Source organism: Schistocerca cancellata, chromosome 4, assembly GCF_023864275.1.
Source record: "Schistocerca cancellata isolate TAMUIC-IGC-003103 chromosome 4, iqSchCanc2.1, whole genome shotgun sequence".
In the NCBI taxonomy this organism is placed as follows: domain Eukaryota; kingdom Metazoa; phylum Arthropoda; class Insecta; order Orthoptera; family Acrididae; genus Schistocerca; species Schistocerca cancellata.
The window spans coordinates 63,715,022-63,731,912 of record NC_064629.1 but is presented as its reverse complement, the minus strand read 5'-3'; the positions used below and the strand labels follow the sequence as shown (position 1 = coordinate 63,731,912).

Below are 16,891 nucleotides of genomic sequence, written 5' to 3'. Positions count from 1 at the left end.
CATCAGTTCTAGTGGAATACCTCATGACACATTTTGCGATGGTGTCGACATCAGCATCCTATCCAGCTGCCTTCCTGCTTTAGAAACAGCAGGCTGAAGCTTCCCATTTCTGTTTTACCTTTTATCAGGCAGACTTCTACAGTGAAACTTGTATTGGAAGGGAGCTTCTGCTGACCCTCTCTTCTTCCTATGATTCAGCCCCTGGCCCTGATTCCATCCATAACTAATTGCTTCAAAATCTTAGTCCTCCACAATGACAGTATCTCCTCCACATGTTTAACCATATTTGGCTCCAAAGCATTTTCCCCCCTCAATGGAGAGACAGGATTGTGGTTTTTGTTCTTAAGCCAGCAAGGGTCTATCGTCTCTTGATAGTCACCAGCTAGTCAGCGTGACCAGTGTCCCCTGCAAGTTACTTGAACGTATGGTTGCTTGTTGGTACAGTTGGGTCCTCGACTCTCAGGATCTTTTATCTTCATACCAGTGTGGATTTCAAGATGGATGGTCTCCGATAGATCTGCTTCAATTGGAAACTGCAGTTAAGCTGGTCTTATCTCAGTGTTGCTATCTTTTCGCAGTTTTCTTCAATCTTCGTAAGGCCTATGACACAGCTTGGTGCCATCACATCCTACTTATGCCTTGTAAGTGGGGTCTTCAAGGCCCCCTCCTGATTTTTATCCGTCAGTTCCTGTTCCACTGGTCGTTCAGAGTTCGGGTTGGCACTGTTCTCCACTCTCTGCAGACGCAGGAGAGTGGCATTCCACAGGTCTCTGTATTAATTGTCTTTTTTGTCTCATCACTGTTAATGGCCTCTGTCAAGCTGTTGGTCGCTCTTGCTCTGCATGTGGATGATTTCAGTATTGGGGTTACTCCCACTCGGTGGCCACTGCAGAACAACAGCTCCAGGATGCCATCCTGCGTGCTTCCGCGTGGACACTCTTGTATGGCATTGAGGGTGGTGCATTTCCGTTGCCTTACTGTGGTTTATCCTGATCCAGAGCTCTACCTTGAGGCTCAATGCCTGACCAAGATCCCCCAGTTCCATTTGTGGGTCTTCTTTTTGACAACAAGCTTACTTGGTTGCCCCATTCCGTCATCTGAAGGTTGACTTTTTTCATAAACTCAATGTCCTCCGCTTCCTTGCTCCCACCTCTTGGGGCACAGATTGCTCAACCCTCCTCCACCGTTATTGGGCATTAGTTCTGTCTCATCTGGACTATGTTTGTCAAGTTGATGAATCAGCTGCCCCTTCTACACCGTTCCTCATGGGCCCGGTTCACTATCAAGGTATCCGTTTAGCCATTGGTGCCTTTCGCACTGGCCCTGTTAAGTGTCTGGATGCAACCTCTTTGGTTTGGTGGTCCCAGCTCCTGGTTTCCTACGCCATCATTACCTGCTTTTTCCTTACTCACACCTCTTAGTCTATTCTTTTCAAGGCTTTAGAACATCACCAACCTGCTTCCTGCCTTAGAGTCCTTGTTAGTTCTTTGGCCCGAATTCAGATGGATGTCTTCCGGGGTCCGAAAACCCACATTGATGCAGTGGTGTTCCATTGTTTGTTCTGAACACTCTTACAGGAGTTTCAGGACGCCATTGTTTTTTGTACCAAACCCTGTAAATCCGTCCATCACTTGGTGTACGCCTTCATATCTTTTTTTGGCATGGAACACAATTTCTTGCCTGCCAGTTGTGGGGGTGTGGGGTGTTTACTGCTTAATTGATGACCATTTGTCAGGCTGTCTGCTATATTAAATGGTCCTCCCTCACCCAACTTTTATTATGTATGGACTCAGAGTGGCCTTCAGGTTATCGCTCGGTGTTTTTTCCACAACCCATGTAGTGTCAGCCATCGATGACCTTCTCACTGCTCGTGACGATGCTGGTTGATTTCCATTGTGTTCCCGGATAATGAACTTGCTGATTGGCTGTGTGTGTGTGTGTGGGGGGGGGGGGGGGGGGCGCTAGCTTCATCCCATTCTCCATTACCTCTCTGGGGACAGATTTGTGGCTTCAAGGAAAATCCCTTTTTGCTCAGTCGTGGGCCGACTCTTATGAGGCTATCCTCGTGTAATAAACTTTGCACAATCAAGGAGACTCTCACCAGGTGGTGTTCTTCCCTGTGCCTCTCCTGGTGGGACTACTATCCTCGTCTGTCTTTGTGTCGGCCATACTATTTTGACTCATGGTTTTTACTCCACACTGAGCTGCGGCCCCACCCCCTTTTTTTTTTGCAGTTGTGGGGGCTCCTTCATGGTGATCCATATTTTGATGGACTGCCCCCACATACATCCCATACCAATAAATACGCCCTCCCATCTTCCTTGTCGTTTCTTCGTTTGTCCTCCCAGGCTTAAGTCTTTGCATTTCCCTCTGGAATTGGAGTCCCTTAGTTAATGTTGGCGTTGGTTATGGAGGCCTTGGCCTTGCCCCACACTGGCCAGGTTCTCCCTCCCCTTTTACTGTACATTTTGTCTTGTCTCTTGTGCAGTTTTTTTCCCCCCCTCTACATCCTTCCCCTGGTGTTGACCGTATCATTTTGTGATTGGCAGCATTACTGGTGCCCCAACACATGTAGCATCTCTGGGGCATCTCAGCTCTCGCTCCTCCCCCCCCCCCCCCCCCCAACCTCCTCCTGTTCTTTCCTCTTCTTGCTGCCCCAACGTTCCTTTTACCTGTTTGTTTACCCATTTAACCTCCCCCCACCTGGACTGTGTTTGTGGTGTTCCTCCCTTGGTTTCTGTCACCTTAGATCATACGACCAATGACCTGACTGTGTGGTCCCTCTCCCCTCAACTGATCAACCAGCCAACCATCTCTCCCCGTCTGAGAACGTTTGGTGCATTAAGGGCAGGGCCCTCCAACCAGCTGTGGATTTAGACAACCTAACACGTAAGTTGGACAGAAATTGGCATGTTATCCCTTGGGAGGACACCCAACAACTCTTCCTATCAATCCCAAGTTTGATAACTGCTTACGTAAGGGCCAGAGATGGATCAACAAATTACTGACTTGCTCAATTTGTGAAGTTCTTTCTCTTGAATAAATCACCCAATTGTTTTTTGAAAGTGTAATAATTTGTTTGTACACACACATCACATCTACCAATTTCTGTCACATTGACATAATTCCTTCGTGGTGCCATCCTCTTCCCCCCCCCCCCCCTTCCCCCCCCCCTGCGGGTCCGGGGATTAGAATAGGCCCGAGGTATTCCTGCCTGTCGTAAGAGGCGACTAAAAGGAGTCCATCCCCCTCACGGGGGTAGTTAGTGCCTGCGTCCGGAGACGGACGGTTCCACGACCTATAATTGTGGTCTTTCTGGTTTTTCACTTCTCGTTTCTTCCTTCCTTTTGTTGGTTCCTTTCTTTGCTCTTCTCCGCCTCACTGTCTTCCTTACTCTTTCCCTTGACTTCTCCTTGCCTTCTCATTGCCTTCTTCTCCTTGCTTTCTCATTGCCTTCTTCTCCTTGCTTTCTCATTGCCTTCTTCTCCTTGCCTTCTCTGGTCTCCGCCTTGGCGTTTGAGACAGTCTGTCCTGTGTCTCCCTCTCTCTCTTCTTTTTCCTCTTCTTCCTTCCTCCCTGTGCGTGCCTGAAGGCCGACCCACGCGTTCGCACGCGTAGCCGGTGACGGGGTAACGCGTAAGTCCCCGCCCTGGGTAGACATGTAAGGCACGCGCGTACCCCCTGGTAAAGGCCAGGCCCGGGGAGGGGTGATTGCCTGAGCTGATACCTTCTGACCATGCCGATTGGTCCCTCCGTCTGTTTCTCGGGAGGTGTGACCTGAGGTGTAAACATTCACCTAAGGCGGGAGTGCCCTCTGAGAGGGTCCCCACAAGGAAGGAGCGCGCCATCGGAGACGCTGGCAATCATGGGGGATTCCTCCGCAATGGATTCTACTCCATCGCTTTCGACTTCTGCCCAAAAATGGAAACGTGACCAGCCACCAGTGACAAAAGTACTACCGCCTGCCCCACAGTTCCTCGTCGTTTCTCGATCTGAGGACAGAAAGGATTTTTCCTCTGTCAACCCTTTCGTTATCCAGAAGGGCGTAGATGCCATAGCCGGATCTGTCAAATCTTGTACCAGGTTGCATAACGGTACCTTATTACTAGAAACTGAGAGTGCCTTTCAGGCACAAAAACTGCTTCGGGCCACACTCCTGTACACGTTCCCTGTCCGGGTGGAGGCCCACCGAACTTTGAATTCGTCTCGTGGTGTAGTCTATACTAGCTCCCTCGACGGATTGACTGACGAGGATATTCAATCTTTCCTCGCTGAGCAGGGCGTGACGGCTGTCCATAGGGTCATGAAAAAGGTCAACAATGACCTTGTACCGACCCGGACACTTTTCTTGACCTTCGATAGTGTTAAGCTGCCATTGCGCATCAAGGCGGGCTACGAGGTTATTTCTGTTCGCCCCTATGTCCCGACACCTACGCGCTGCTACCAGTGTCAGCGTTTCAATCACACTCGACAGTCTTGTTCCAATGCGGCTAAATGTGTCACTTGTGGCAGGGATGCCCATGAGGGTGACTGTCCACCTCCGTCTCCTCGTTGAGTGAACTGTCAGGGTGACCATGCCGCATCCTCCCGCGACTGTCCTGTCTATAAGGAAGAACGCTGTATCCAAGAAATTCGGGTCAAAGAGAAAGTGTCCACCTTGGCTGCTCGCAAGCTATTGGCTAGTAGGAAGCCCGCGCTGCTCCCAGCGGGGAAATACAGTACTGTCCTCGCCTCTCCTCGGACTACCAGGGAGGTAGCAACCCAGACATGCGATCTGACCTTCAGCACCACGGTCGTCCGTTCGGCCAGTGCTAAGATCGTGCGGTCGACGTCTCCTCTTCCTCCCATCACCCCACAGACACCAGCCCCTTCATCAGCTTCTGCTAAGACGAAGACCCCGAAGTCAGATGCACGGGCCTTCAAGAAGGAACCATCCCGTGCAGACTTCCTACGTTCCTCGACCTCCCAGCCTTCGACCGGTACTTCCACCAAACGTCCTTCCAAAAAGGCTCATAGGAAGCACAGTTCTCCTTCTCCGCCACGGCGCATTTCTTCTCCTGCGCCACCCAGCGGTTGCCGCCCCAGGCCGTCATCCGTTTCGCCTGGCCGCACCGCTGGTAGCCGTACATCTGGCCGTTCACCGGCGGAGGAAGCTCCCCCTCCCGGCCAACCACCCGAGATGGCCGATGAACCTATGGACCCAATGGACGATGACTGTCCGCCTACTGATAGCGGCGGTGGTGCTCGCTCGAAGCCATGCCCTCAGCGGCCTTCGAGGTGACCCCTTTTTTCATCTTCCTTTTCTTACGATGGCACTTATTCACTGGAATATTCGCAGCATTCGCTCCAACCGAGAGGACTTGAAGTTGCTGCTCCGCTTGCACCGTCCGCTCGTCGTAGCCCTCCAGGAAACAAAGCTACGCCCATGCGATCAAATTGCCTTGGCACACTACACCTCTGTGCGTTTTGACCTACCCCCTGTGGTAGGTGTCCCAGCTCATGGAGGGGTTATGTTGCTGGTCCGGGATGATATTTACTACGATCCCATCACGTTGCACACCGGCCTGCAGGCAGCTGCCATCCGCATTCCTCTCCCCACTTTTACGTTTTCCTTTTGTACTGTTTACACTCCGTCATCTGCCGTTACCAGGGCAGACATGATGCAACTTATTGCTCAGCTACCTGCACCATTTTTGTTAACTGGAGACTTCAATGCCCACCATCCCCTTTGGGGCTCTCCAGCATCCTGCCCGAGGGGCTCCTTGTTAGCAGACCTTTTCAACCAGCTCAATCTTGTCTGCCTCAATACTGGCGCCCCTACTTTTCTTTCGGACACATCTCACACCTATTCCCATTTAGACCTCTCTATATGTACTCCCCAACTTGCACGCCGGTTTGAGTGGTATGCACTTGCTGATACATATTCGAGCGACCACTTCCCGTGTGTTATCCATCTCCTGCAGCATACTCCCTCTCCGTGCTCCTCTAGTTGGACCATCTCCAAGGCAGACTGGGGGCTCTTCTCTTCCAGGGCGACCTTTCAGGATCAAACCTTCACAAGCTGCGATCGTCAGGTCGCACACCTCACGGAAGTCATTCTCGCTGCTGCTGAATATTCCATCCCTCACCCTACTTCTTCTCCACGTCGCGTACCGGTCCCCTGGTGGACCGCAGCGTGTAGAGACGCTTTACGTGCTCGTCGACGTGCTTTACGCACCTTTAAACGCCACCCTACAGTGGCGAATTGTATCAATTATAAACGATTATATGCTCAGTGTCGTCGTATTATTAAAGAAAGCAAGAAAGCCAGCTGGGCTGCTTTCACAAGCACCTTCAACAGTTTTACTCCTTCTGTTGTCTGGGGTAGCCTGCGCCGGCTATCTGGCACTAAGGTCCACTCCCCAGTTTCTGGCTTGAAGGTCGCGAATGACGTCCTTGTGGCCCCTGAGGCTGTCACCAATGCCTTCGGCCGCTTTTTCGCAGAGGTTTCGAGCTCCGCTCATTACCACCCTGCCTTCCTCCCCCGCAAACAGGCAGAGGAGGCTAGGCCACCTGACTTCCGCTCCTCGAATTGTGAAAGTTATAATGCCCCATTCACCATGCGGGAACTCGAAAACGCACTTGGCCGATCACGGTCCTCCGCTCCAGGGCCTGATTCTATTCATATTCAGATGCTGAAGAACCTTTCTCCTGCGGGTAAAGGTTTTCTTCTTCGTACATACAATCGCATCTGGATTGAGGGACATGTTCCCGCATGCTGGCGCGAGTCTATTGTTGTCCCGATTCCTAAGCCGGGGAAGGACAAGCACTTGCCTTCCAGTTATCGACCTATCTCGCTTACCAGCTGTGTCTGTAAAGTGATGGAGCGAATGGTTAACTCTCGATTGGTTTGGCTGCTCGAGTCTCGACGCCTACTTACCAATGTACAATGTGGATTTCGTAGGCGCCGCTCTGCTGTTGACCATCTGGTTACCTTGTCGACCTTCATTATGAATAACTTCTTGCGGAAGCGCCCGACCGCGGCTGTGTTCTTTGATTTGGAGAAGGCTTACGACACCTGTTGGAGGGCGGGCATTCTCCGCACCATGCATACGTGGGGCCTTCGCGGTCGCCTCCCTCTTTTTATTCGTTCCTTTTTAATGGATCGACAGTTCAGGGTACGTGTGGGTTCTGTCCTGTCCGACACCTTTCGCCAGGAGAATGGGGTGCCACAGGGCTCAGTTTTGAGCGTCGCTCTCTTCGCCATCGCGATCAATCCAATAATGGATTGCCTCCCAGCTGATATATCAGGCTCCCTTTTTGTGGACGATTTTACCATCTATTGCAGCGCGCAGTGTACACGTGTCCTGGAGCGCTGTCTTCAGCGTTCTCTTGACCGTCTTTACTCCTGGAGTGTCGCCAATGGCTTCCGTTTTTCTGCTGAGAAGACGGTCTGTATTAACTTCTGGCGCTACAAAGAGTTTCTCCCACCGTCCTTACGACTCGGTCCCGTTGCTCTCCCAATCGTGGAGACAACCAAATTTTTAGGCCTTACATTTGACAGGAAACTTAGCTGGTCTCCACATGTGTCATATTTGGCCGCCCGTTGTACCCGTTCTTTAAATGTCCTCCGTGTTCTCAGTGGTATGTCGTGGGGAGCGGATCGAACCGTCCTACTTCGTCTATATCGGTCGATCGTCCGCTCCAAGCTGGATTATGGGAGCTTCGTATACTCCTCTGCACGGCCATCCATCTTACGCCGCCTCAACTCCATACAACATCGGGGTTTAAGACTTGCGATCGGAGCATTTTATACTAGTCCCGTAGAGAGTCTTCATGCTGACGCTGGCAAATTGCCACTCACCTACCGGCGCGATATACTGCTTTGTCGGTATGCCTGTCGGCTACTGTCAATGCCCGACCATCCGTCTTATCGTTCCTTTTTTGACGACTCTCTCGACCGTCAATATGGGTTGTATGTCTCTGCCCTGCTACCCCCTGGAGTTCACTTTCGTCGCCTCCTTCAACACCTTAATTTTTCACTCCCTGCAACCTTTCGAGTGGGCGAGAGCCACACGCCACCTTGGCTCCAGGCTCAGGTCCACGTTCACCTTGACCTCAGCTCGCTCCCAAAAGAGGTCACTCCCGGTTCGGTCTACCACTCCCGTTTTTTGGAACTTCGTTCGAAGTTCATCAACATGACTTTCATTTATACAGATGGCTCTAAGACCAATGACGGGGTCGGGTGTTCCTTTATTGTCGGGGCACAAAGTTTCAAATACCGGCTCCATGGCCATTGTTCGGTCTTCACAGCTGAGCTCTTTGCCCTCTACCAGGCTGTTCTTTACATCTGCCGCCACCGACATTCTGCTTATGTCATCTGCTCCGACTCCCTGAGCGCCATCCAGAGCCTCAGTGATCCGTACCCGGTTCACCCTTTCGTACACCGGATCCAACGCTCTCTTCAGCAGCTGGTGGACGTCGGTTCTCCGGTTAGCTTTATGTGGGTTCCTGGCCATGTCGGTATCCCTGGGAACGAAGCTGCAGATGCCGCGGCCAAGGCTGCGGTCCTCCAGCCTCGGACAGCTTCTTGTTGTGTCCCTTCGTCCGATTTTAGCAGGGTCATTTGTCGGCGCATTGTGTCGCTGTGGCATGCCGATTGGGCTGCACTTACAGACAACAAGCTTCGGGCCTTAAAACCTCTTCCCGTGGCTTGGACGTCCTCCTCACGCCCTTCTCGGCGGGAGGAGGTAGTTTTGGCCCGGTTAAGAATTGGACACTGCCGGTTCAGCCATCGCCATCTGCTGACGGCTGCGCCAGCGCCGTTCTGCCCATGTGGGCACTTGCTGACGGTTCGACACATTTTAATGTCCTGTCCATATTTTAACACACTGCGTCTAGATCTTAACCTGCCAAGTACTTTCGATGCCATTTTAGCGGATGACCCACGAGCAGTTGCTCGTGTTCTTCGTTTTATCAATTTGACAAACCTCTCTCAGGACATTTGATGATGCTGTTTTTTAATTCTATGCCTGTCAGTCTGTCTTTTATCGTGTTTTCCCTTTTAGTTGTTGTTGTCCACTTGTGCCTCGCGGTGCATTCTTAGAGTAGTCAGGGCGCTAATGACCATTGAAGTTGTGCGCCCTAAAACCACAAAAAAAAAAAAGAAAAAAAAAATCCTCTTCCCCCACCCTCTACATATAGTGTATTTCATGCACTTTAATTTGTTGATCACTCAAAATCACACGGCGGATTTTATCAAACGTTCCACGGGTGGTCACCTCCACCAGACATCCTGAATGCTATTCATATTTTGTCAATGTACAGCCACGTTTAAACTCATTTATCCAAATGTAAACAGTTGCAAACACAGGAGCAGATGTACTGTGAACTTCATTCAGCTCGGCTTGGATCTGTTTGGGTTTAACACCAAATCACCCAATTGTTTTTTGAAAGTGTAGTAATTTGTTTGTACACATACATCACATCTACAGATTTCTGTCCCATTGACATAATTCCTTTGTGGTGCCATCCTCTCTCTCTCTCTCTCTCTCTCTCTCTCTCTCTCTCTCTCCCCCCCTCCCCCCCCCCTCTCCGCCCCCCCTTTCCCCCCCTTTAAACAGATGTTTTTAATTGCTACTCAAAACACACTGTTTTTGATGCTATGAAATAAACGTAAGCTTGTTGCTTCAATCAACTGGAGCAATTAAATCATGTTATGGATACAGCTGCAACTTTTCCTGCCCTCTAGCGACAGATGATGTTTACTACCAGCAAACTGTTTTGATACTACGAACGTCACCCCTTTGATTTTCTAAGGATTTACTGAACCACCTTTGTATTTACCTTCATCAGGATTTGCACGGTGGCTTCGGAGTGCTGGCCGATAAACGAAACTTAATTTGTTTGCTATGTGGGATTGTCAGTACATCATCATCTGGAGAACATAACTAATATATACATCCAGTGAATGTAGCAATTATGAGGTGACCAAATGATGATGTATTTGAACACTGGTTTTTGGATTGATTAGATGGTATGGAGAAGAGTTGTGTGACAGTTGTACATAATGTAACTTACCTTTTTGATAGTGAGACTGCCTGTCCTATTCTCCTAAAGCATGTTATGTTTGCTGTGTGTTGTATATTTTGATCTATTATTTGCATTGTATTACCTAAACAAATCCTATATAATTGTGGGATGGTCCTTGTATGCAGATAGATGAATAAAAGTAAAATGATGGTATGCCATTACTTTCCTCCCTGTGCAGTGTTCATATATTCTACATCGTGTATTTATTGCATGTGATAGATTTGTTTCATTACTTAAGTTGTTCTGTGTTATGTTTTACAGATTTTTTTTTAATATTTTGTTTCTAATAATAAGAGCTTATGTTGTTTTTCAGGTGTTTTTGTATTTTTGGAAGTACAAAATATGGAATATGGATGGTGTTATGGAGGAGTTCCAAGAAACGTAAGTGACAACAATAACTTTATATGTACTTCTTCCAGGACAATGCAAAGAAAATATTTTACTTAAAAAAATTAATAAATAAGACATAAAAGAAACATTGGGAAATGAACTGCCTTCCATGTGTTATGTAGAACAGTGATATCACATTGCACATATTCTCAAGTGAAAAGTTGGGCATATTTCTTGTCTTTTGGGCACAATGAAGCTTTTTGTTTTGCAAGAATATTGTTCCTCAAAATCAGTATATATACACTTAGAAATTAGCTCATACCATGAATTATCTAGGGGTGAGACACAAACATTAAGATGAAACTATCAATGGGAAAATCAGTAACAAAATGAGATAGCGAGTCCTGAATAATGACAACATGTTGAAATAGTACTCTTCTTATGTTATGTATAAAATACTACTTTGGTGACAATGATCAGCCCAAAGACAACTGTCAGCCAAGATACACTGCTTTATTTTTAACTTATTTTCTCTACTGTTTACATCATCTTTATATTTCACTTTTGAATTTTGTGCAAAGATTGGCCCTTTATTTAGCCCCAGAGGAAAACTTGCCTCAGTTTGATGGGGCTAGAGGAGCCTACTCATTTGAATGGGGAAATATTCTGAATATTTCATAACACAAATTTGTACAAGATGTGGGTTTGAACCCAAAAGCTCTTACACTGGTCAATATTATTTGTCACAATTTATTCATTTCAGGTTCATCAAATTGCATCCTAATTGACTTCATTTGTTCATTCCATTTCAATGAATTTCTTTAAATTGAGAAAATGTTAAAATTACTTTGTTTTTAAAATTGGGGGGGGGGGGGGGGGGGGGGGGTGCTAGGCGTCTGTGAACACAGGACAACAGCTTTTATCCCAGTGTAAGACCAAACATGACGAACATTATGTAGAAAAATAGTACGTGTAAAAGGTAAAAGAATGCATCATTGAGTAGTAGTGAAGGAATAAACAAACAAAATGCAAGTTATGTCATTGAACATTGGTAAACTGAACATCCCATTAACTAAACCAGTTGGTATGACATACATGTTGAAGGTTCTTGAACAATGTGAACTTTGGACCATCATGGAGTATTACAAATATACAAGGGTTGTACCCCTTATTAAGGTTTATTCAGTTATTTGAGGTGATTATTAGTGGGAAGTTAAATGTGTGTAGGCCATGGTTATAGTCCTTATGTACACAGTCTTTGTCAAAAAGTACTTCATGGCATTCCCAGAATTTAAATTTTGTTTCCGTTGGTTGTAAGTACACTTGTGCAATATAAATGTGGTGGTGAGTGGGGAAGAAATGGCGGATTTCTGTAACAGAATGTCAATTCAATGTCTAGGAAGAATTGAAAGGGCTCTACACAGTCCGTTAGGATTATTACAGTGTGTTTGAACAGTGCAAGGCTACTGTTGAATAACTTGAGATGTTGAAGTTGTACTCTTCATTTAAAGATAATGGAAGAAATCTTGGTGTGTTACTATTGTCATAGTAATTTATCCACAAACAACCTTTGGCAAACTGCAGAACACTTTTTTGAGTGTCTAGATGCAGTCACCAAGCCACAGCCACCAAGCCGGTCAAACAATGGCCCAATGTTCTTTTCACAGACAAGTCCTGATTTGGTCGGGAGAGTGATTCTCAACAGATTCATATCTGGTGGGAATGTATAACAAGATTTCGGGACCCAAACATTTTGGAAAGAGACCAGTATCTAGGAGGATCCCTAGTGGTGTGGGCAAGGATTATATTGAACACTCGAACACCTCTTCATGAGATTGTATGGGTGGATCGCCAAGATTTAACTGTCAGGTATCATGACCAGATCTTTGGACCTTGTGTGCTGCTGTTGCGAGGTGCTGTGGGCCCAGACTTTGTACTGATGGACAGTAATGCTAGACATAATAGAGCACGGGTGGTTGATATTTTCTTGGAAACAAAAGGCATTGCACATATGCCACGGCTTGCTCGCTCTCCCAATTTGAATCCCATAGAGCATGGCTGGGATGCACTAGGGAGATGGGTTGCATCACGTCAGTATATACCAACTAATCTCCACAGCAGACTGACCCCAAAAAAGTGTCAAATGCAGGAAAGTGTAAAATACAGGAAAGCATAGAAAACACAACAAGCCAAAATAAATAAATTACACTTACTGTCATTCTCTTTGTATTGTTCAAAATATGAAATTAAGATAATTTAAAATTTGCCTATTCAATAAAATCTACAATGTGTACAACTTTGCTTCCGCCGTTTGCCAATAGGTGGTGACAGTGGTAAGTAGCAGTCGAAAGAAACAGATCGCAGACGTCAGGCAGTTAGCTTGGACCTCAGTCAACATAACCTCATTCAAACATTAGTCGATTTGTGTCTGCATCATAAAGTTGTTCTTGATTGAAAATGTTGGTTTATGAGCCTAATTCTTGTCATTTGCAGGAGGTGTTACTGTTTTGTTTCAATATGAAGGAAACAGCGGCTGAATCTCGTCGAATGCTCTCAAGTATGTATGGTAAGGACACTATTAGTGAAAGAACGTGTCGTGAGTGGTTTCAACGATTCAGGAATGGTGATTTTAACGTCGTGGCTGGCATAGTGGTGGAAGAGAGAATGTTTTCGTAGCTGCAGATCTGGAGACATTGCTGAGTGGAGACCCGTGGCAAACTCGAGAAGAATTGGCACAATTAGTGGGAGTGACACAGTGAGCCATTTCGAAACTTCTCAAGGCTATGGGCATGATTCAGAAAGAAGGAACTTGGATCCCGTGTGAGCTGAAACCAAGAGATGTTGAACAGTGTTTGTGTGTATGTGAACAGTTGCTTCAGAGGCAAAAACGAAAGGGATTTCTGCATCACATTGTGACCGGGGATGAAAAAAGGGTTCATTACGATAACCCTAAACGCAAAAAGTCATGGGGATATCCTGGCCATGCTTCCACTTCGATGGCCAAACTGAATGTTCACGGCTCCAAGCTCATACTCTGCATTTGGTGGGACCAGCTTGGCGTCATACACTATGAGGTGTTAAAACCAAATGAAACAATCACAAGTCCCCCCCTGCTGGTCCATGGGTTAGAATAGGCCTGCGGTATTCCTGCCTGTCGTAAGAGGCGACTAAAAGGAGTCTCACATGTTTCGGCCTTTATGTGTTGGTCCCCTGTAGGGTTTGACCTCCATTCTTCAAAATTTTTCTGAAGAGTGAGCCAACTGGGGAAGAGTGCCTTACATGGTGCATAGTGTCTATAGTGCGTTGAGATCTTTAGCCCCCTTGAGTGGGCATACCTTCCTGGCTGCGGTTTCCCCCCATGCGCTGTGCAGTGTCGCTTTCTGCACCGACGACGACCATGGACTTCTTTACACCTGACATCCAGCACAATAGCCAGTCTGTTGTGGTGGGGTGACCAGGTACCCTGTTGGTTGTACTCCCCACATATGCCAAGAAATAGAGGCCTATCTCCCTGGGGCATGGGGATTCCTGGCAATGGCCATCCTGCTACGTGGCCCTTGCTGAGGCTGGGTGGCACCTGTGGGGAGGGCTCTTGATCGAAGTTGGTGGCATCAGGGCGGATGACCTGCAATGAAGCATGGCACATCATCTCTTGCTGGTGGCCAGCCACCAGCAGTCTCTAAGTGTTCCAGGGCTTAATTCAACACACAGAAGTACAACCCCAAATCATCCCCCTCCCTGGCCACACCATGGGAGGAGCGAAAGGCTAAGGATGACAGCGAGACTTACTCACCCTGGTACCTGGTTTATACGAGAGCTGATGGAGAGCCTTTCACGACAATGAAGCCTCAGTTCTTTGTGAAGCATTTAGAGGAAAAGTTTGGGGAGGTGGAAGGTTTGTCCAAAATGTACTCTGGGGCAGTTTTGATAAAAACAGCCTCCTCCTCGCAGTCACGGGCATTACTCTCTTGCGACAGGTTGGGGGATGTTTCTGTTACCATCATGTCCCATAAGAGCTTAAATATGGTCCAGGGGGACCTTCTTTTGCAGTCTGATGAAGAGCTGCGTGCCAGTTTGGAGCGGCGAGGTGTTCATTTCGTCTGGCACGTTCATTGGGGTCCGAGGGATAATCAGGTTGCTAGCGGTGCCTTCATCTTGGCCTCTGAGGGTGATACATTGCCTGAGAAGGTCAAGGCTGTGACATCAAGCCCTATATCCCTCTCCCAATGCAGTGCTTTAAGTTTGGCCATATTTCTTCTCGCTGTATTTCCAGCCTCACATGTTGAGATTGCAGATGTCCATCACATCCCAATACTCCATGTGCCCTGCCTCCCATCTGTGTCATCTGTGGAGAGTATCATTCACCTTGCTCGCCAAACTGCAGGATTTTACAGAAAGAAAGAAAAGTCATGGAGTACAAGACCCTGGACCAACTGACCTACACTGAGGCTAAGAGGAAATTTGAACGACTCCATCCTGTGCGAATGACGTCCTCTTACTGTGGGTGGGCACTACCCTCCCTGTTGCTCCTGCACCACCTACTTCGGGAGCAACCCCCCCCCCCCCCCCCCCCCCCCCCCAACCAACCATCCCACTTCTGAGCCGGAGAAGCGTACTTCTTCTTCGGTTCCTCTCACTGGGAAGGGGTCCCTTGGGTCACTCCCTACCTAGGTTCTTCCAAGTGGTACAGCTGGCACCCACCAGTGACTGAAGCAACCACTGGTAGCTGGTCGTAGGGCTTCACAGTCCTCCTCAGTCCCCGAGACTGAATCAGTGAAGCCCTCTCAGCGGAACAAACCTAAGGGGCAGTGAGAGAAACAAAAAATGCAAAAGACCCCCAAGAGCCGAGGCACTGGTGGCACCCACATCACTGCTACCTACAAGCTCTGTCTCTGTGGATGAGGTGGAGATTCTGGTGTCCACCGAGGACCTAGACCTCACTGGACCCTCAGACGCAATAGATGGAAACTGCTGAGGCAATAAGTCGGTGGCAGCAGTTGACCCTGAGGCATAAACTGTCTCATTGAATGTTCAGTGCCTTCACAGCCTCACGATCCTATTATTCTCCAGTGGAATTGCGGTAGTTTTTTCCACCTTGCTGAGCTCCGACAAATTATCAGCCTTCACCCTTTCTTCTGCATTGCTCTCCAGGAAACTTGGTTTCTGCTGATGTGAACCCCCGCCCTCCATGGATATCGGGGTTGTTATATGAATCAGGCACCTTATGAGAGGGTATCTGGTGGAGTCTGCGTTTACGTCCTTAACTCTTTTTACAGCGTGTGTGTCCGTCCCTCTTCAAACACCTTTAGAGGCTGTCACTGTTAGGGTGTGGACGCCTCGGGCTGTTACTGCCTGCAGTCTCTATCTTCCACCAGATGGGATGTCCCACAGCATGTATTGGCTGTGCTGATTAGCCCAACTGCTGCCACCTTTTCTGTTACTGGGCATCTTTAATGCCCATAACCCTTTGTGGGGTGGACTGGTGGTAACAGGCCGAGGCACTGTCGTTGAGCAAGTGCTGGCACAGCTCGACCTTTCTCTCTTAAATAATGGTGCCTCCACACATTTCAGTGTGGCGCATGGCACACTCAGCCATCGACCTTTCGGTCTGCAGCCCTGGCATTCTACCATCCGTCCACTGGCGTGTGCATGACGACTTGTGTGGTAGTGACCACTTTCCAATCTTTCTGTCACTGCCACGGTGTCACTCTTCTAGGTGCCTCCCCAGATGGGCTTTGAATAAGGCTGATTGGGACTCGTTCGCCTCCATTGTCAGTATTGAGGCTCTTTCTCATGCCACCATTGATGTGGTGGTTCACACAGTCACCACTGGCATCGTTTTTGCAGCGGAATCTGAAATTCCCCATCCTTGTGAGTCCCCTCGGCGGAGGACTGTGCCTTGGTGGTCACCAGAGATCACTGCAAGTTGCTCGAATGCATGGTGAGCCAGAGATTGAGTTGGCTACTTGAGTCTCGGGGCCTTCTGGCACCGTCCCAGGGTGGGTTCCTTAAGGGCCACTCTGCCACCGATAGTCTGGTGTGCCTGGAGTCTGCCATCTGTACGGCCTTTGCCTGCTGTCAGCATCTGGTTGCCATCTTTTTTGACATGCGGAAGGCATACGATACAACATGGCAACATCGTATCCTCACCACACTTAATGAGTGGGGTCTTAGGGGCTGGCTTACAGTTTTTATTCAAAATTTTCTGTTGCTCCATTCCTTCCGCATGCAAGTTGGTCCCTCCCATAGTTCCTCTCAAGTCCAGGAGAATGGGGTCCTGCAAGGCTCTGTCTTGAGTGTCAGCCTCTTTTTAGTTGCTATGAATGGGCTTACTGTATCTGTGGGAACGTCCATATTGGCTTCTTTGTATGCTGGTGACTTTTACCTCTACTATAGTTCCACTGGCATTGTGGTTGCTGAATGGCAGCTGCAGGGCCCTATCCGCAAGGCACAGTCATGGGCCATATCGTGCAGATTCCAGTTTCTGGCC

General features: G+C 48.3%; 1 protein-coding gene across 2 annotated transcripts in view; it reads left to right on the top strand.

Moving 5' to 3' along the window:
• The window catches only part of LOC126183821 (uncharacterized), an 87,621-nt gene that overhangs the window by 50,115 nt on the left and 20,615 nt on the right, over positions 1-16,891 (top strand). For both annotated transcript variants that reach the window (XM_049926074.1, XM_049926075.1), the window contains exon 6: positions 10,385-10,452. In XM_049926074.1, coding sequence (XP_049782031.1) covers positions 10,385-10,452 — 68 coding nt within the window. The remainder of the gene's footprint in view (positions 1-10,384; positions 10,453-16,891) is intronic.